The sequence below is a fragment of the Salmo trutta genome, chromosome 36, assembly GCF_901001165.1.
Source record: "Salmo trutta chromosome 36, fSalTru1.1, whole genome shotgun sequence".
NCBI classification, from domain to species: Eukaryota; Metazoa; Chordata; class Actinopteri; order Salmoniformes; family Salmonidae; genus Salmo; species Salmo trutta.
Window position 1 is genome coordinate 7,387,926 of NC_042992.1, and position 21,785 is coordinate 7,409,710.

General features: G+C 46.5%; 1 protein-coding gene across 1 annotated transcript in view; it reads right to left on the reverse strand.

Moving 5' to 3' along the window:
• Positions 1 to 21,785, reverse strand: part of LOC115175312 (gamma-aminobutyric acid type B receptor subunit 1) — a gene marked incomplete in the record, with an annotated part of 211,185 nt that overhangs the window by 13,502 nt on the left and 175,898 nt on the right. Inside the window, 3 exon segments of the mRNA XM_029734486.1 lie at positions 5,383 to 5,489; positions 5,972 to 6,104; positions 17,585 to 17,735. Of these exon segments, the coding sequence (XP_029590346.1) occupies positions 5,383 to 5,489; positions 5,972 to 6,104; positions 17,585 to 17,735 (391 nt within the window).

Genomic DNA, 21,785 nt, shown 5'->3' on the forward strand with positions numbered 1-21,785 from the left:
TTATTTCACTGTAATAGCTAATGTAAATTGGACAGTGCAGTTAGATTGACAAAAATTGAAGCTTTGTGCCAATATCAGAAATGTCCTGGGAGTTTTTGTTTGTTACTTACAACCTCATGCTAATCACATTAGCCTACTTTAGCTCAAGCGTCCCTTGGAAGGGACACCGATCCCGAAGAAGGTGACAGGATTATTTTATTTATTATTTTGATTTCACCTTTATTTAACCGGGTAGGCTAGTTAAGAACAAGTTGTCATTTACAACTGCGACCTGGCCAAGATAAAGCAAAGCATGTATGAGTCATAATTTTATCTAGTAAATAACACGATGTACTGTATCAGTAATTCTTCTATCTAGTAGATAACATGATCAGTCATTCAGTACCATTGGAAAACACTAATGTAGAAGTCGATTTGAATCTTTAAACGTGCCTCACATCTAGATACGGTGTAAATGTATGGAACTTAGCGTAGAGGATCACCTAACACGAGAAGAAAATTCATTTTCAACTTATTATCTACTTGAAATGAAAACATATTTATCCCACACACTAAATTTTCCATGAGAATATTATCCCTTTACAGGAGGTTCCTTACATCCAAAAGCCTTTCACAATAATTATCTTACACAATGCCAAAAGAGAAGAAGAAAGGAAACGCCGTTGTTGAACGGGGAGGGAACACACATCGTCAAAGACACAAAGGAATTCAAAGTCACAACATTACAATAACAGAGAGCATCAATCGGCGTCCGCAGCGCTAGGCAGAACATCTCTCTCTCTCTAGCCTTCTGCCTACGTCCCATATGGCACCCTGTACTCTGTACATAGTGCACTACTTTTGACCTGAGCCCTGTGGGAAACCCTATTGGCCCTGGCCAAAAGTAGTGCACTATATAGGGAATAGGGTGCTATTTGGGACACAGACTCTGAGATGGCCTGGCTGGCTGAATGGCTGGCTGAATGGCTGGCTGTATGGCTGGCTGTATGGCTGGCTGGCTGGCTGGCTGCCTGGCTGAATGGCTGGCTGAATGGCTGGCTGGCTGGCTGTATGGCTGGCTGGCTGGCTGGCTGTCTGCCTGGCTGAATGGCTGGCTGGTTGCTGGCTGACTGGCTAAATGGCTGGCTTGCTAAATGGCTGGCTTGCTGGGTGAATGGCTGGCTGGCTGAATGGATGGCTGAAACGCTGGCTGGCTGGCTGGCTGGCTGGCTGTCTGCCTGGCTGGCTGGCTGGCTGGCTGGCTGGCTCTACTGGAGTAAAACAGTCTCAGCACAGGCAAGTGACTCAAAGTGAACTCAATCAGTTTTAACATGGCTTTCCATAATATAATCCCCCCAGGGAGGTCTCTACAGCTTCTCTACTGCTAGGGATAGTAGTCATATACACTGCTCAAAAAAATAAAGGGAACACTAAAATAACACATCCTAGATCTGAATGAATGAAATAATCTTATTAAATACTTTTATCTTTACATAGTTGAATGTGCTGACAACAAAATCACACAAAAATAATCAATGGAATTCCAATTTATCAACCCATGGAGGTCTGGATTTGGAGTCACACTCAAAATTAAAGTGGAAAACCACACTACAGGCTGATCCAACTTTGATGTAATGTCCTTAAAACAAGTCAAAATGAGGCTCAGGAGTGTGTGTGGCCTCCACGTGCCTGTATGACCTCTCTACAACGCCTGGGCATGCTCCTGATGAGGTGGAGGATGGTCTCCTGAGGGATCTCCTCCCAGACCTGGACTAAAGCATCCGCCAACTCCTGGACAGTCTGTGGTGCAATGTGGCGTTGGTGGATGGAGCGAGACATGATGTCCCAGATGTGCTCAATTGGATTCAGGTCTGGGGAACGGGCGGGCCAGTCCATAGCATCAATGCCTTCCTCTTGCAGGAACTGCTGACACACTCCAGCCACATGAGGTCCAGCATTGTCTTGCATTAGGAGGAACCCAGGGCCAACCGCACCAGCATATGGTCTCACAAGGGGTCTGAGGATCTCATCTCGGTACCTAATGGCAGTCAGGCTACCTCTGGCGAGCACATGGAGGGCTGTGTGGTCCCCCAAAGAAATGCCACCCCACACCATGACTGACCCACCGCCAAACCGGTCATGCTGGAGGATGTTGCAGGCAGCAGAACGTTCTCCACGGCGTCTCCAGACTCTGTCACGTCTGTCACGTGCTCAGTGTGAACCTGCTTTCATCTGTGAAGAGCACAGGGCGCCAGTGGCGAATTAGCCAATCTTGGTGTTCTCTGGCAAATGCCAAACGATCTGCACGGTGTTGGGCTGTAAGCACAACCCCCACCTGTGGACGTCGGGCCCTCATACCACCCTCATGGAGTCTGTTTCTGACCGTTTGAGCAGACACATGCACATTTGTGGCCTGCTGGAGGTCATTTTGCAGGGTTCTGGCAGTGCTCCTCCTTGCACAAAGGCGGAGGTAGCGGTCCTGCTGCTGGGTTGTTGCCCTCCTACGGCCTCCTCCATGTCTCCTGATGTACTGGCCTGTCTCCTGGTAGCGCCTCCATGCTCTGAACACTACGCTGACAGACACAGCAAACCTTCTTGCCACAGCTCGCATTGATGTGCCATCCTGGATGAGCCACTTGTGTGGGTTGTAGACTCCGTCTCATGTTACCACTAGAGTGAAAGCACCGCCAGCATTCAAAAGTGACCAAAACATCAGCCAGGAAGCATAGGAACTGAGAAGTGGTCTGTGGTCCCCACCTGCAGAACCACTCCTTTATTGGGGGTGTCTTGCTAATTGCCTATAATTTCCACCTGTTGTCTATTCCATTTGCACAACAGCATGTGAAATTTATTGTCAATCAGTGTTGCTTCCTAACTGGATAGTTTGATTTCACAGAAGTGTGATTGACTTGGAGTTACATTGTGTTGTTTAAGTGTTCCCTTTATTTTTTTGAGCAGTATATATTCAGTAATGGGCTTTATCTTTCCATAATATAATCCCCCCAGGGAGGTCTCTACAGCTTCTCTACTGCTAGGGATAGTAGTCATATATATTCAGTAATGGGCTTCATCTTTCCATAATATAATCCCCCCAGGGAGGTCTCTACTACTACTCTACTGCTAAGGACAGCAGTCATATATATTCAGTAATGGGCTTTATCTTTCCCTGCAGCTTCCAGAGGTGCCAGGAGAGCCAGGGGAGCCAGAGGTGCCAGAGGTGCCAGGGGAGCCAGCGGAGCCAGAGGTGCCAGGGGAGCCAGAGGAGCCAGGGGAGCCAGGGGAGCCAGAGGTGCCAGGGGAGCCAGCGGAGCCAGGGGAGCCAGGGGAGCCAGGGGAGCCAGAGGAGCCAGAGGAGCCAGGGGAGCCAGGTGTATGGAAGATCCTCTACTGTCCTCACTTTCTCTGTCTGTCTGTGTCTCTCTCTTTCTCCCTCGGTCTCTCTGTCTGTCTGTCTCTCTCTTTCTCCCTCTGTCTCTCTGTCTGTCTCTCTCTCTTTCTCCCTCTGTCTGTGTCTCTCTCTTTCTCCCTCTGTCTCTCTGTCTGTGTCTCTCTCTTTCTCCCTCTGTCTCTCTGTCTGTCTGTGTCTCTCTCTTTCTCCCTCTGTCTCTCTCTCTTTCTCCCTCTGTCTGTCTCGCTCTCTCTCTGTCTCTCTATTTCTCCCTCTGTCTGTCTGTCTCTCTCTGTCTGTCTCTCTCTCTCTTTCTCCCTCTGTCTCTCCATCTGTCTCTCTGTCTGTCTTTCTCTCTTTCTCCCTCTGTCTCTCCATCTGTCTCTCTCTTTTTCTCCCTTTGTCTCTCTGTCTGTCTTTCTCTCTTTCTCCCTCTGTCTCTTTGTCTGTTTCTCTGTCTGTCTCTCTCTATTTCTCCCTCTGTCTCTCCATCTGTCTCTCTCTCTTTCTCTCCCTGTCTGTCTCTCTCTCTATCTCTTTTTCCCTCCCTCCGTCTGTCTGTCTGTCTCTCTGTCTCTCTCTATTTCTCTCTCTGTTTCTCCCTCTGTCTCTCTCTCTTTCTGTCTCTCTGTCTGTCTCTCTCTCTTTCTCCCTCCATCTGTCTCTCTTTCTCCCTCCATCTGTCTCTCTGTCTTGCTCTCTGTCTCTCTCGCTCTCTGTCTCTCTCGCTCTCTGGTCTGTCTGAGAGAGAGAGAGAGAGAGAGAGAGAGAGAGAGAGAGAGAGAGAGAGAGAGAGAGAGAGAGAGAGAGAGAGAGCGGTAGTAGAGAGAGAGTAAATGTGAAATGATAATGCCAAGTTGGGAAATACATTATTTTCAGTTCATAAAAGGTACCCTTGACTGAGAGGATGAGGAAGTAAAAGCTGGCCCTTTAGAGAGCAGCCAGGACACTACATGGGGAATAGGGTGCCATTCAGAACGCAACCCAGGAGTAGAGTTAGTAGTAGTTCAGGGTTTGAACCGTATCCCAGCCTCCACTGCCTCCTCAGCCTCCCTGCCTCCTCAGCCTCCACTGTCTTCCAGCCTCCACTGTCTTCACTGTCTCCCATTCTCCGAGCCTCCAGTGTCTCCACGCCTCCCTGCCTCCACACCTCCACAGCCTCCCAGCCAGAAAGCCTCTCAGCCTCTCAGCTTCCCTAGCCTCCCCACCTCCCTGCCTCAACTGCCTCCACGGGCTCCACGGGCTCCCAGTCGCCGAGGATCCCCTGCCTCCCAGCCTCCACGTCTCCCAGTGTCACGCCCTGACCATAGAGAGTCTTTTATTCTCTATTTTGGTTAGGTCGGGGTGTGACTGGGGGGGGGGTTATTTATTTCTATGTTGGCCTGGTATGGTTCCCAATCAGAGGAAGCTGTTTAACGTTGTCTCTGATTGGGGATCATATTTAGGCAGCCATTTCCCCACTGTGTTTTGTGGGATCTTGTTTATGTGTAGTTGCCTGTGAGCACTCCATGGACTTCCCGTTTCGTTTGCTGGTTATTGTTTTGTGCGTTTCACTAATAAAGATGTGGAACCCAGATCACGCTGCCCGTTGGTCCGAGTATGCTTCCAGTTCATACGACGTTCTTGACACCCAGCCAGAATGCCTCCCAGCCTCCCAGGCAGAAAGTCTCCCAGCCTCCATAGCCTCCCAGCCTCCACAGCCTCACAGACTCACAGCCTCCCAGCCTCCACAGCCTCACAGACTCAGCCTCCACAGCCTCCACAGGCTCCCAGCCTCCACAGCCTCACAGCCTCCACAGCCTCACAGCCTCCACAGCCTCCACAGCCTCCCAGCCTCCACAGGCTCCCAGCCTCCACAGGCTCCCAGCCTCACAGTCTCACAGCCTCCCAGCCAGGCAGACTCCTAGTCAGGCAGGTACTCTTGTTTCTCTTTTTCATTCATCTTCCATACTTCCTTACCTTTTTTTATATTTTTCTTTAGCCAGTCATTCTCCTTTTTATTTACCTTCCTCTTCTCCTTCTTGTCATCCTTCTTGGTGAACACGGTGTGGACCCACCAGATCTTAGTGAACATAGAACCATACGCCAGGCTGAAGCCCAGGCCAAGCAGCCACAGACGGAACTGGCAGTGGAATAGGGGAAAGAAAATATCAATAATTAATTGTCTATGCATTTATTAAACAATAACAAAGCCCTTACATAACTAGTGGGGTATAACAAATAAAAATACATTGTCAAATGTATTAATGTGTTAAATATAATAGTTATTAAAGAATTATTCATTTTCAAAAGTCTAAGTCAATATTTTCATTTGGCATTTATTGATAATGACCTAAACTACCCTACTACAAGAATTCTACCATAAAACTCAATCCCTATAATGCCTCAGTGGTAGGGTCCACTTCCTGTTAGCTGTAGATGTAGTGTGAAGTTTCCCCCGGATGCTGATCTTGGGTCAGTTTTACATTTTCCTTACTATTGGTTAAGGTTAAGATCTGTACCTTGGGGAACACATCACCCCAGAGCTTTCCTGTACCTATGAAACTCAAATCTCCCACAATGCTTTAGTGGTATGGCTCCACTTCCTGTGTACTTCCTGTGTACCTGGCAGACAACGGGGAACTGTTTCCTGTGTACGTGGTGTCCGTCGAGGCCCAGAGGGAAGACAGCAGCCAGAGCCATCATACACCCCACTGCCGTCATGTTGTTCAGGTAGGGCTGGGAGTTCTGGATGTACCTGTCATACACACACACACACCACACCACACGCACGCACACGCACCACACGCACGCACACACACCACACACACACGCACGCACGCACACACACGCGCACATTTCTGTCTGTCAGGCTCTATATCTCCCTCTACACACATGCATGGTGACACACACACACACACACAATCTCCCTCTACACAATACCTCTGTCAGTCAGCCTCTTTATCTCTGAGGCATTCAGCATGCAGAGAGCCCAGACTGCCACACAGTGCAGGAAGATATTAGCTGTCTGTCACAAATGCAAACAAAGTTTTGGATTTAACTGTCAAGCTCGCACACCGAGATGTGAATATCCTTGTTAAGAGTCATGCTGAATGACAGATATGCAGGATGTGTCAAGAAGTTGGAATATTGGATAGCTCTGCCCTGCTGATAAAACCCCCCAGCATAGACCAGTATAAATGTCCAGTTGGTCCATGCTGGTCTAGACAGGTCAGTGCTGGTCGGATGCTGGTCACGCAGGTCTGACCAGTATGGTCTAACTGGTTCTGCTGGCCGACCAGCATGGTCTAACTGGTTCTGCTGGCCGACCAGCATGGTCTAGCTGGTCAAACAGGTCTGACCAGCATGGTCTAACTGGTTCTGCTGGCCGACCAGCATGGTCTAGCTGGTCAAACTGGTCTGACCAGCATGGTCTAACTGGTTCTGCTGGCCGACCAGCATGGTTTGCTGGTCAAACTGGTCTGACCAGCATGGTCTAACTGGTTCTGCTGGCCGACCAGCATGGTCTAGCTGGTCAAACTGGTCTGACCAGCATGGTCTGACTGGTTCTGCTGGCCGACCAGCATGGTTTAGCTGGTCAAACTGGTCTGACCAGCATGGTTTAACTGGTTCTGCTGGCCGACCAGCATGGTTTAGCTGGTCAAACTAGTCTGACCAGCATGGTCTAACTGGTTCTGCTGGCCGACCAGCATGGTCTAGCTGGTCAAACTGGTCTGACCAGCATGGTCTAACTGGTTCTGCTGGCAAACCAGCCTTTGTTGTGTTTTCTTTCACTGGTGACCAGCCTTCACTGTGTTTTGGACACTGGTGACAAGCCTTTGCTGTGTTTTGGACTCTGGTGACCGGCCTTTGCTGTGTTTTGGACACTGGTGACCAGCCTTTGCTGTGTTTTGGACACTGGTGACCAGACTTTGCTGTGTTTTGGACACTGGTGAGCAGCATAAGCTAAAGAAAAACCAGCATCACACCACATTATGCTGGCTTGCAAAGTGATGTTAATTCCTAGTGATGTGCAGTTCGCAAATGATTCGAGAGTCAGAGTGACTCGTTCATTTCAGTCGTTTGTTTGACCTGCTGGCCGCAATGAATTGTACAGCAGGATTAATACTCGCTCCTCGGGCTCAGGGCTTCAGAGACGATCTCCCACCAGCAACTGTCTATCATGTAGGAAAATATATTGATCATGCTGCAGGTAGCATAGAGAAGAAAAATACATGAATTGATATCTGATCGCATGGTGCAAGAATGAATACAATGAATTGATTATTGAATGTTATGACGGACGAATCGTTTGGGAGACTGCAGTTCGTTAACGGTATTGTGCCTATGACTCTCACGGAAGTCAAGCAATGCATTCCGCCAAGAGTTGTTCACAATCTAGTCTGGTTGCGGCCACAACTAGACCGCGTTTCAATTGTATCAAGAAAAAAATTGTATTTGTATGCCTAGAAAATCAACAAATGTACATTGTGTAAAGTAAACTTTTACAAGTCTGTCACAAATTATAGCTCCAATAAAGCGAACGTGAACGAGAGGCTTGTAGAATCATGACTCTTGAGTTTTCAGTTCATCGTTCACCAGTGTGGGGGGGGGGGGGGGGTCCTGCTCTAATGAACAACATTTAAATAACTAAAACAACAAAAACTAAATCAAGCCCACTTCTAAAATATAGCCTTTCTGAGTTAACTTTGGCGATGGCGGCCCTGTGTAAGTGCTTCGTCCAAAGCTTGTTGAATGCAGGCAGTAAAAACAAATTGGATATTGAAAACAATTACTGAAAACATTTTCTATTTTGACAATGAGCGGATTTGGCTTTGGAAAAACGGAGTCGTGCCACGCTGGTATAAAAGATTTGGGAGACAGGGTGCAGGAATGCATAATAGGGCTTTTTAGTTACCCAAATTACAGCGTGCCGTGTAAAGGCATAGGGATGAAGACCAAACAAACACATATATAAATCACAGGGTTGAAACCCAAACAAAAGAGCGAGGAATAACTCGAATAAATAAAACACGCGCACAATGATACCACACGGGACGAGACCCATAATCATCTGCACAATACACGCGGCACAAAAGCCAAAACAACAGAGCGCAGGTACTCACACGACCAACGGACATTGGAACAATTATCGACAGGACAATGGTGAACCAAAGGGCACATTTATACAAATACAATCAGTGGGAATGGGGACCCGGTTGGCGTAACGACACAGTTCCTGTCACAGCTGTCGTCATGGAGAGAAGATGACCAAGGTGCAGCGGAGTTAGTAACGACACAGTTCCTGTCACAGCTGTCGTCATGGAGAGAAGATGACCAAGGTGCAGCGGAGTTAGTAACGACACAGTTCCGGACTGATCCGTGACAGGGTCAGCTGTTATAAATTTGCCTTAATGTTGCTATGCTTCTCACTTCTCTGATTTAAAAAAAAAATATATTTATTTATTTATTTTTAGCAAGGAAACAATGTTTCTGCCTTTTATATAATTACTATATAAACAAACAATGTACCTAGCATAAACTGGGAGAAAAAATGTTGTTATGCCTAATATGACAATTCATATCATTTTTCCAAAATGAATTATTGTTAACTTCCATCTCAAAGCTATAAAAACGAAGAGAGTAGCATGCTCCATATGTATAACCTCGCAGTCATTTATGGTGTAAAAAAAATACCACAAACATTTCGGCATCACTGTGCCTTCTTCAGGGTGATGTCATGAATACTTGAACCAGGTGATGTAGACAAACAGTGCAATTAGTGCAACCAATGACAATAGAGAGGGGTGTGTCATAATTGCTAGGTCGATCAGAATGAATTGAGCGAAACTGTTAAGACAATAGTCCACAGTATTTTGAATATATTATGCCATTGTTAGCAGTAGCATAACATTATGATAACAGCGTCTGCTAAATGACTTAAATGTAAATGTAATTATCATCAGCATACATTACGGTTTCATTTAATTTCACCTATTTAAATATTTCCTACAAATGTTTTATTTTAATTTTTTTTACATGTAATCTCATGGTAGTGAATTTGTTCTTCCCCGACGTTTCTTACGTACTGGGCTCTGATCAGGCCCTACACCCAAAGAAGGGCACTGCGTTCATCCACCTCTGGCCTGCTCGCCTCCCTACCTCTGCGGAAGCACAGTTCCCGCTCAGCCCAGTCAAAACTGTTCGCTGCTCTGGCACCCCAATGGTGGAACAAGCTCCCTCACGACGCCAGGACAGCAGAGTCAATCACCACCTTCCGGAGACACCTGAAACCCCACCTCTTTAAGGAATACCTGGGATAGGATAAAGTAATCCTTCTAACCCCCCCCCCCCCTTAAAAGATTTAGATGCACAATTGTAAAGTGGTTGTTCCACTGGATATCATAAGGTGAATGCACCAATTTGTAAGTCGCTCTGGATAAGAGCGTCTGCTAAATGACTTAAATGTAAATGTAAATGTCTATTTGACCAAGAAGGAGAGTGATGGAGTGCTGTGTCAGATGGCCTGGCCTCCACAATCACCTGACCTCAACCCAATTGAGATGGTTTGGGATGAGTTGGACCGCAGAGTGAAGGAAAAGCAGCCAACAAGTGCTCAGCATATGTGGGAACTCCTTCAAGACTGTTGGAAAAGCATTCCAGGTGAAGCTGGTTGAGAGAATGCCAAGACTGTGCAAAGCTGTCATCAAGGCAAAGTGTGGCTATTTGAAGAATCTCAAATATAAAATATATTTTGATTTGTTTAACACTTTTTTGGGGTTACTACATGATTCCATATGTGTTATTTCACAGTTTTGATGTCTTCACTATTATTCACTTTGTCATTATAGGGTATTGTGTGTAGATTGATGAGAAAGAAAAAAATGAATACATTTTAGAATAAGGCTGTAACGTAACAAAATGTGGAAAAGTCCAGGGGTCTGAATACTTAGCGAAGGCACTGTGTGTGCTGTTAAAGGGACTGAACATAGGATGTTAATGTATATATTGTTTTATGTTGATATTTTTCTATTGATAATGAGATGTGTGTATTTATATTTTTCTACAAAGAAATTATAATGAACCAGATAATTGACCGGTGAAAAAAATATGTTTATTAAAACCTGTTGGGGCTAGGGGGCAGTATTGAGAATTTTGAAAAAAATATGTGCCATTTTTAACTGCCACCTACACCAACTCAGAAGCTAGGATATGCATATTATTACCAGATTTGGATAGAAAACACTCTGAATTTTCTAAAACTGTTTGAATGGTGTCTGTAAGTATAACAAAACTCATATGGCAGGCAAAAACCTGAGAAAACCTGAGAGAAAAAAAGAATTTTGTGGCTGTACAATTTTTTTGAGTCATTGTTTAATAGATACCACAGTGAGAAAGGATTCATTTCGCAACTCCTACGGCTTCCACTAGATGTCAGCGATCTTTATAAAGTTGTTTGAAGCGTCTATGATGTGACGCAATCATGTGACGCAAGACATTTTTCAAAAACGTTATTCTAGACACAGGAGAGGTCGGGTTGAAACATTACTGATGTTTCACGTTAAAAATGGCTCTAAAGATTGATGCTAAACAACGTTTGACATGTTTGAACGAACGTAAATAGATTATTTTTTAAAACTTTTTTAATTTTTCGCCGTGACTTCCCACCCCCCCCGCGCTACTTTTTAGTAGCCACCGAAGCCTAACAACTTGGAGTTATTTGGACATCAATTATGAACTTTGTCAAAAGAAACCACATTTGTTGTGGACCTGGGATTCCTGGAAGTGCCAATGGATGAAGATAATCAAAGGTAAGGGATTATTGACAATAGTATTATTGATATTACATGGTTACAAGATGATGCTAACCTATATAGCCTAGCCTATTGTTCTTAGCACAGCACCCGGTTTATTGCAACTTGTGATTTCCCAGTAAAGTTATTTTGAAATCTGGCAATACAGTAGCATTTACGAAATGTTAAACTATAATTATTTGAATGACAATATTATAATTTACCAATGTTTTCGAATAGTAATTTTGTAAATTGTAACGTTGTTCACCGGAAGCATTTCAGAGAAGAAAAAAATCTGAATTTCACCGCTACTGTAAAATGCTGTTTTTGGATATAAATATGAACTTGATGGAACAAAAAATGCATGTATTGTATAACATAATGTCCTAGGAGTGTCATCTGATGGAGATTGTCAAAGGTTAGTGCATAATTTTAGCTGGTTTCTGCTTTTGGTGACGCCTGACCTTGAATTGAAAATGGATGTTTGTACTTTTGTGGCTATGTACTGTCCTAACATAATCTAACTTTATGCTTTTGCCGTAAAGCCTCTTTGAAAATCGAACAATGTGGTTAGATTAAGGAGATGTTTATCTTTTAAATGGTGTAAAATAGTTGATTGTTTGAGAAATTGATATTATTAGATTTTTGATGTTTTGAATTTCCAGCCTTGCTAGCAATCCCGTCTCAGGGTTCATTGCTACCCCGTATCCCCAACATTCTATTGAGAGAACCAGCCAACTCTCTCATGTCTCATAATTTCTCCTATTTTACAGGAAACATATTATTTGTTTTCCTAATCTCAATCCTGGGACCTGTAACAAACACGTCATAAACCATGAATTTAGTTTTTTGGAATTACTGTAAGGTTTTATCTAAGCCTCGTGGCAAAATGTGTAAAATAAAACGAGGTTAGCTATAAAACTGCAAATGTTCCTCTCTAACAAATGTGTTGTTTTTGGGGCGTTGGGGTCCCTCCGGAGGTCGGGCCCCCTAGACAAAACAGTGTTGTGCACGGCTTGTATGCAAAGCACACATTATCTACTGGCTAGGTTGGATAGGTTTTTGTCATTCAACAGCATCACTTTTGATCTATCCTGATGGTATTTGAATCAGATAGACATTGCCAGCACTGCCCATCCACCACCGAAATGCTTGGACCCAACATGGCTGTTCAGTGTGTTGACTTGTTTTGGTGGAAGACTCATTTCAGCAAGCAATGGATGGCCTTATTGCTGCTGGATATTACTTGTAATTAGCAACATGGAATATATGTATTGATTGGTCTTATTGCTATTGCTATAATGTTATTTACATAGTGTGTTTAGGTTTCATAAAACGTAGTGCTGAGCAATTTGTGCTTTTTGAGGTTGTTTCGGTTAAAAAAAATAATCACCTTTTTTCCATTTTAGGTTTAAAAACTTTTTTTTTTGTTACATGAAATGCACTATGAATTATGTGGGTTGAATCCTGTAACATCAGAGAATATAACAGTGAATAACAGTCCCATGATGGTAGTGACTGTCCATTACTGCTCATCACTTATTAACTATCATTTATTCACATCATTTCATTCCCAGTCATCTCACCTCAAGTCAAATTTTATTTGTCACGTGCGTCGAATATAACAGGTATCATCACCTTACCGTGAAATGCTGACTTACAAAGCCCCTTAACCAACAACGCAGTTCAAGAAATAGAGTTAAGAAAATATTTACTAAATAAACTAAAGTAAAATATAATATAAAAAGTAACACAATAAAATAACAATGTGGAGGCTATATACAGGGGTACCGGTACAGAGTCAATGTGGAGACTATATACAGGGGGTACTGGTACAGAGTCAATGTGGAGGCTATATACAGGGGTACTGGTACAGAGTCAATGTGGAGGCTATATACAGGGCATTACGGTACAGAGTCAATGTGGAGGCTATATACAGGGGTACCGATACAGAGTCAATGTGGAGACTATATACAGGGGGTACCGGTACAGAGTCAGTGTGGAGACTATATACAGGGGGGACCGGTACCGAGTCAGTGTGGAGGCTATATACAGGGGGGACCGTACAGAGTCAATGTGGAGGCTATAAACAGGGGGTACCAGTACAGAGTCAATGTGGAGGCTATATACAGGGGGGTACCGGTACAGAGTCAATGTGGAGGCTATATACAGGGGGTACCGGTACAGAGTCAATGTGGAGGCTATATACAGGGGGTACTGGTACAGAGTCAATGTGGAGGCTATATACAGGGGGTACCGATACAGAGTCAATGTGGAGACTATATACAGGGGGTACCGGTACAGAGTCAGTGTGGAGACTATATACAGGGGGGACCGGTACCGAGTCAGTGTGGAGGCTATATACAGGGGGGACCGGTACAGAGTCAATGTGGAGGCTATAAACAGGGGGTACCAGTACAGAGTCAATGTGGAGGCTATAAACAGGGGGTACCAGTACAGAGTCAATGTGGAGGCTATATACAGGGGGTACCAGTACAGAGTCAATGTGGAGGCTATATACAGGGGTTACCGGTACAGAGTCAATGTGGAGGCTATATACAGGGGGTACCGGTACAGAGTCAATGTGGAGGCTATATACAGGGGGTACCAGTACAGAGTCAATGTGGAGGCTATAAACAGGGGGGTACCAGTACAGAGTCAATGTGGAGGCTATATACAGGGGGTACTGGTACAGAGTCAATGTGGAGACTATATACAGGGGGTACCAGTACAGAGTCAATGTGGAGGCTATATACAGGGGTTACCGGTACAGAGTCAATGTGGAGGCTATATACAGGGGGTACCGGTACAGAGTCAATGTGGAGGCTATATACAGGGGGTACCAGTACAGAGTCAATGTGGAGGCTATAAACAGGGGGTACCAGTACAGAGTCAATGTGGAGGCTATATACAGGGGGTACCGGTACAGAGTCAGTGTGGAGGCTATATACAGGGGGTACCAGTACAGAGTCAATGTGGAGGCTATAAACAGGGGGTACCAGTACAGAGTCAATGTGGAGGCTATATACAGGGGTACTGGTACAGAGTCAATGTGGAGGCTATATACAGGGTGTTACGGTACAGAGTCAATGTGGAGGCTATATACAGGGGGTACCGGTACAGAGTCAATGTGGAGGCTATATACAGGGGGGTACCGGTACAGAGTCAATGTGGAGGCTATATACAGAGGGTACCGGTACAGAGTCAATGTGGAGGCTATATACAGGGGGTACCGGTACAGAGTCAATGTGGAGGCTATAAACAGGGGGTACCAGTACAGAGTCAATGTGGAGGCTATATACAGGGGTACTGGTACAGAGTCAATGTGGAGGCTATATACAGGGGGTACCGATACAGAGTCAATGTGGAGACTATATACAGGGGGTACCGGTACAGAGTCAGTGTGGAGACTATATACAGGGGGGACCGGTACCGAGTCAGTGTGGAGGCTATATACAGGGGGGACCGGTACAGAGTCAATGTGGAGGCTATAAACAGGGGGTACCAGTACAGAGTCAATGTGGAGGCTATATACAGGGGGTACCGGTACAGAGTCAATGTGGAGGCTATATACAGGGGGTACCGGTACAGAGTCAATGTGGAGGCTATATACAGGGGGTACTGGTACAGAGTCAATGTGGAGGCTATATACAGGGGGTACCGATACAGAGTCAATGTGGAGACTATATACAGGGGGTACCGGTACAGAGTCAGTGTGGAGACTATATACAGGGGGGACCGGTACCGAGTCAGTGTGGAGGCTATATACAGGGGGGACCGGTACAGAGTCAATGTGGAGGCTATAAACAGGGGGTACCAGTACAGAGTCAATGTGGAGGCTATAAACAGGGGGTACCAGTACAGAGTCAATGTGGAGGCTATATACAGGGGGTACCAGTACAGAGTCAATGTGGAGGCTATATACAGGGGTTACCGGTACAGAGTCAATGTGGAGGCTATATACAGGGGGTACCGGTACAGAGTCAATGTGGAGGCTATATACAGGGGGTACCAGTACAGAGTCAATGTGGAGGCTATAAACAGGGGGTACCAGTACAGAGTCAATGTGGAGGCTATATACAGGGGGTACTGGTACAGAGTCAATGTGGAGACTATATACAGGGGGTACCAGTACAGAGTCAATGTGGAGGCTATATACAGGGGTTACCGGTACAGAGTCAATGTGGAGGCTATATACAGGGGGTACCGGTACAGAGTCAATGTGGAGGCTATATACAGGGGGTACCAGTACAGAGTCAATGTGGAGGCTATAAACAGGGGGTACCAGTACAGAGTCAATGTGGAGGCTATATACAGGGGGTACCGGTACAGAGTCAGTGTGGAGGCTATATACAGGGGGTACCAGTACAGAGTCAATGTGGAGGCTATAAACAGGGGGTACCAGTACAGAGTCAATGTGGAGGCTATATACAGGGGTACTGGTACAGAGTCAATGTGGAGGCTATATACAGGGTGTTACGGTACAGAGTCAATGTGGAGGCTATATACAGGGGGTACCGGTACAGAGTCAATGTGGAGACTATATACAGGGGGTACCGGTACAGAGTCAATGTGGAGGCTATATACAGAGGGTACCGGTACAGAGTCAATGTGGAGGCTATATACAGGGGGTACCAGTACAGAGTCAATGTGGAGGCTATATACAGGGGGTACCGGTACAGAGTCAATGTGGAGGCTATATACAGGGGGTACCAGTACAGAGTCAATGTGGAGGCTATATACAGGGGGGTACCGGTACTGAGTCAGTGTGGAGGCTATACACAGGGGGTACCAGTACAGAGTCAATGTGGAGGCTATATACAGGGGGTACCTGTACAGAGTCAATGTGGAGGCTATATACAGGGGGTACCGGTACAGAGTCAATGTGGAGGCTATATACAGGGGGTACCTGTACAGAGTCAATGTGGAGGCTATATACAGGGGGTACCGGTACCGAGTCAATGTGGAGACTATATACAGGGGTTACCGGTACAGAGTCAATGTGGAGGCTATATACAGGGTGTTACGGTACAGAGTCAATGTGGAGGCTATATACAGGGGGTACCGGTACAGAGTCAATGTTCAGACTATATACAGGGGGTACCGGTACAGAGTCAATGTGGAGGCTATATACAGGGGGTACCGGTACTGAGTCAATGTGGAGGCTATATACAGGGTGTTACGGTACAGAGTCAATGTGGAGGCTATATACAGGGGGTACCGGTACAGAGTCAATGTGGAGGCTATATACAGGGTGTTACCGTACAGAGTCAATGTGGAGACTATATACAGGAGGTCCAGTACAGAGTCAGTGTGGAGGCTATATACAGGGGGTACCGGTACTGAGTCAGTGTGGAGGCTATATACAGGGGGTACCGGTACAGAGTCAATGTGGAGGCTATATACAGGGGGTACCGGTACAGAGTCAATGTGGAGACTATATACAGGAGGTCCAGTACAGAGTCAATGTGGAGGCTATATACAGGGGGTACCGGTACTGAGTCAATGTGGAGGCTATATACAGGGGGTACCGGTACAGAGTCAATGTGGAGACTATATACAGGAGGTCCAGTACAGAGTCAATGTGGAGGCTATATACAGGGGGTACCGGTACTGAGTCAGTGTGGAGGCTATATACAAGGGGTACCGGTACAGAGTCAATGTGGAGTCTATATACAGGGGGTACCGGTACTGAGTCAGTGTGGGGGTACAGGTTAGAGGTAATTTGTACATGTAGGTAGAGGTGAAGTGACTATGCATAGATAATAAACAGCGAGTAGCAGCAGTGTACAAAACAAATGGAGGAGGGGGGTAAATGTAAATAGTCTGGGTGGCCATTTGATTCATTCTTCAGCAGTCTTATTGCTTGGGGGTAGAAGCTGTTAAGGAGCCTAATGGACCTAGACTTGGCGCTCCGGTACCGCTTGCCGTGCGGTAGCAGATAGAACAGTTTATGACTAGGATGGCTGGAGTCTTTGACAATTTTATGGGCCTTCCTCTGACACTGCCTAGTATATAGGTCCTGGATGGATGTACTGGGCCGTCCGCACTACCCTCTGTAGTGCCTTACGGTCTCGTTACCAGCAAAAACACATCAAATGCTTGTCACTAGTGAAATCACAATAAAGGCAAGTCACCATCAAAAACACAACGAAGGCTGGTCACCTGCCTATGCTGGTCTATGCTGTTTTTTTCATCAAGGTGTTTGGATGGGTTTAGGAGAAATTATATTATCTGAAACACTGTATTTCCCACATTCAAACACTTTAGAAAATGGGATAGAAAAAATGCTCTATGCACACACACACACACACACACACACACACACACACACACACACACACACACACACACACACACACACACACACACACACACAAATGATTTACACTCACATACACACAGTCACCACCACCCTCCCACACACACACTGGTCTTTGCGTACCTGACATTGCTGTTGTAGATGTTGAATGTGAGACACACTATCCCCAGTAAGATCCCCAGTCCAGCGAACACAGACACAGAGACAAAGAGCTTCTGAGAGAGGAACCTAAACTCCTCTATAACCACCGTCTGATCTGCTGGGGGGCCTGGACCTGAGGGGAGGGGAGAGGAGAGGGGGGGAGAGGGAGAGGGGAGAGGAGAGGGGAGGGGAGGGGAGGGGAGGGGGAGGGGAGAGGAGAGGGGGAGGGGAGAGGGGAGGGGAGGGGAGGGGAGAGGGGGGAGAGAGGAGAGGAGAGGAGAGGAGAGGAGAGGAGAGGAGGAGAGGAGAGGAGGGGGGAGAGGAGAGGAGGGGAGGGGAGAGGGAGGGGAGGGGAGAGGGAGGGGAGAGGGGGAGAGAAGAGAGAGAAGAGAAGAGAGGAGGGGAGAGGAGAGGGAGAGGAGAGGAGAGGAGGGGAGAGGGAGAGGAGAGGAGAGGAGAGGAGGGGAGGGGAGGGGAGGGGAGGGGAGGGGAGGGGAGGGGAGGGGAGGGGAGAGGAGGGGAGAGGAGAGGGAGGGGAGGGGAGAGGAGAGGAGAGGAGAGGAGAGGAGAGGAGAGGAGAGGAGAGGAGAGAGATCATTATTATAATGAACCCTTCATTTTTTTTCAAGTAAATTGAATAAGAATACAATCTCATTATAGCATTGACCCGAGAAAGACTTGCTGGGGTAGAATGAGCCAGTTGGAAGTTAGGGAGGATTTGGTGTCCAAGGAAGTATGTTGCTCAGGATGAGACTAAAGCCAGGACACCAGGGTTCACAACCCTTACTCTAATGAGTGCAATGGGCTCTTTAGTGACCACAGAGAGTCAAGACCTCGATTTAACATCACAACTGACGGACAGAAACCATTGCAAGCCAAGGGGAGGGAGGGACAGGGAGAGAGGGAGGGACAGGGAGGGAGAGAAATGGAGGGACAGGGAGAGAGATGGATACATGGAGGGACAAGGAGAGAGAAGGAGAGCGATGGAGGGACAAGGAGAGAGAGGTAGACATGGAGGGACAGGGAGGGAGAGGGCGACATTGAGAGAGATGGAGGGACAGGGAGAGAGAAAGAAGGACAGGGAGAGCGAAGGAGAGAGATGGAGGGACAGGGAGACCGAAGGAGAGAGATGGAGGGACAGGGAGAGCGAAGGAGAGAGATGGAGGGACAGGGAGAGCGAAGGAGAGAAATGGAGGGACAGGGAGAGCGAAGGAGAGAGATGGAGGGACAGGGAGAGCGAAGGAGAGAGATGGAGGGACAGGGAGAGCGAAGGAGAGAGATGGAGGGACAGGAGAGAGAGGGAGACATGGAGGGACTGGGAGAGAGAAGGAGAGAGATGGAGGGACAGGGAGAGAGAGGGAGACATGGAGGGACAGGGAGAGAGAAGGAGAGAGATGGAGGGACAGGGAGAGAGAGGGAGACATGGAGGGACAGGGAGAGAGAAGGAGAGAGATGGAGGAACAAGGAGAGAGAGGGAGACATGGAGGGACAGGGAGAGAGAAGGAGAGAGATGGAGGGACAGGAAATAGGGGATGAGAGAGCGATGGAGATAGACAGATGGAGGGATGAAGGATGAGGTAGAGGTATATGAAGGGAGCTAGAAAGTGATAGATGAAGAGAAATGGTGAAAGAGAGAGAGAGAGATTAACATGTACATAGAACCATCCACTTAGTGCCTGAGATTCTATGTCACTGTGTTCATATCAAAGACCTTTCACCATGCAGGATTGGGTTCACCCAGCGTTCATATCAAAGACATGGGTGTCAGGCACAGACAGACAAACCCAGCACAGGATTAAAAGCAATATGGGACCACAGCCAATGGAAAGTGGGCTGATGGTTCATGGAGATTAAACACAAAGAGAGAAGGGAAAGGGAGAGAAAGAGTGATAGGATAAAAGAACAGGGATGAGAGGAGGGAGGAAAAGAGGAGGGAGGAAAGAGGAGGAGGGAAAGAGGAGGGCTAGAAATAACAAGAGAAATTAGATGCTTTGGAGAGAAAGAGAGAAACCGAGTAAAGACGGGAAATGAAAGAGAGAGAAAGAGAGCATTAGCAGGGACCCAGTTCTAGGTAGCTATATGACTTAAGTGAAATGTGTTGTCCAGCCTAGTCCTTTTTCTCTGACTGTATCGGAGTCTGCATCAGACACAGCAGGAGGGAGAGGGGGAGAGATGAAGGGAGAGGGCGAAAATTGAGAAAGATAGAGAGACAGAAACAGAGAGAGATATATGTATATAAAGAGAGAGAGGGGGAGAGGGAGAGAGGAGTCACAGAGAGATAAAGAGAGAGAGAGAGAGAGAGAGAGACAGAGAGCGGGAGCTAGAGCGAGAGAGAAAAAGACAGAGAGAGAGAGAGAGAGAGAGAGAGAGAGAGAGAGAGAGAGAGAGAGAGTGAGAGAGAGAGAGAGAGAAAGACAGAGAGACAGAGAGACAGAGAGAGAGAGAGAGAGAGAGAGAGAGAGAGAGAGAGAGAGAGAGAGAGAGAGAGAGAGAGAGAGAGAGAGAGAGAGAAAAAGACAGAGACAGAGACAGAGAGACAGAAAGCGGGAGCTAGAGCGAGAGAGAGAGAAAGATGTCTATCAGGCTTCTATCTCTCCTTCAGTGATCTGATGGCTTTACAGGGCAGCAGTGATAGCTAACCACAAACACACAGCTCCCATTTCCAGCCATGGATATGTAGGAAATACACTGTAGTATAAAATGGCAATTGGCACTAAAAATATAGCAGAGCTTCTTTTGTGTGACACCGGAGTGGTGGGATGGGAATGTGGTTATATCTCTGCCATACAGCTCCTGTAGTTCACATTGTTTTATGTAATTCTATGTTCTCTGCATTGCTTCACTGTGCTTCAGTGTTCCAGGAATGTGTGAAGCTGTAAACGTGATGGTTTAGCTTGGACCACTAACTTGTATATTGTGTGACCCAAATTACACCCTATTCCCTACATAGCGCACACTATGGGCCCTGGTCTAAAGTAGTGCATTATATAGGGAATACGGCTCAGGTCTAAAGTAGTGCACTATATAGGGCTCTGGTCTAAAGTACTATATAGGGAATAGGGTGGCATTTGGGACATCCTTAGTTCAGAGCTTGATGTGTTTGTATCACGTGTTAGTCAGTAGATCAGGGTAGCATTGCACCCGTAACCATCGGATCTCATTTATGCTAAATGGAATCGGATCAACTGTGGTCCTTCCTATGGAATCGGATCATCTGTAGTCCTTCCTATGGGGTTGATCATCTGTAGTCCTTCCTATGGGGTTGATCATCTGTAGTCCTTCCTATGGGGTTGATCATCTGTAGTCCTTCCTATGGGGTTGATCATCTGTAGTCCTTCCTATGGAATCGGATCATCTGTAGTCCTTCCTATGGGGTTGATCATCTGTAGTCCTTCCTATGGAATCGGATCATCTGTAGTCCTTCCTATGGGGTTGATCATCTGTAGTCCTTCCTATGGGGTTGATCATCTGTAGTCCTTCCTATGGGGTTGATCATCTGTAGTCCTTCCTATGGGGTTGATCATCTGTAGTCCTTCCTATGGGGTTGATCATCTGTAGTCCTTCCTATGGGATCGGATCAACTGTAGTCCTTCCTATGGGGTTGATCATCTGTAGTCCTTCCTATGGGGTTGATCATCTGTAGTCCTTCCTATGGGGTTGATCATCTGTAGTCCTTCCTATGGGGTTGATCATCTGTAGTCTCTGTAGTCCTTCCTATGGGATCGGATCAACTGTAGTCCTTCCTATGGGATCGGATCAACTGTAGTCCTTCCTATGGGATCGGATCAACTGTAGTCCTTCCTATGGGATCGGATCAACTGTATTGCTTCTAAAAGTAGTTGATGTGTTTGAGTTGAAACAATGCTTGGCCATTCAACTCACTCTACATTATCGTACAGTAGACGTGTGAATCAAAGGGAAACCTACATGGATTTGTAGTGTGTGTGTGTGTGTGTGTGTGTGTGTGTGTGTGTGTGTGTGTGTGTGTGTGTGTGTGTGTGTGTGTGTGTGTGTGTGTGTGTGTGTGTGTGCATGCGTGCGTGCGTGCGTGTGTGTGTGTTTAGTAGTGTCCTTTGGGCAAGTGTGTTCTCTTTAATACTTCTCCCTGCCCTTGATGGTGGAATCGGGACAGTGTGTTACCATGGCGACGGGGCTCCATAACGGTTGCCACGGCGATATGAGA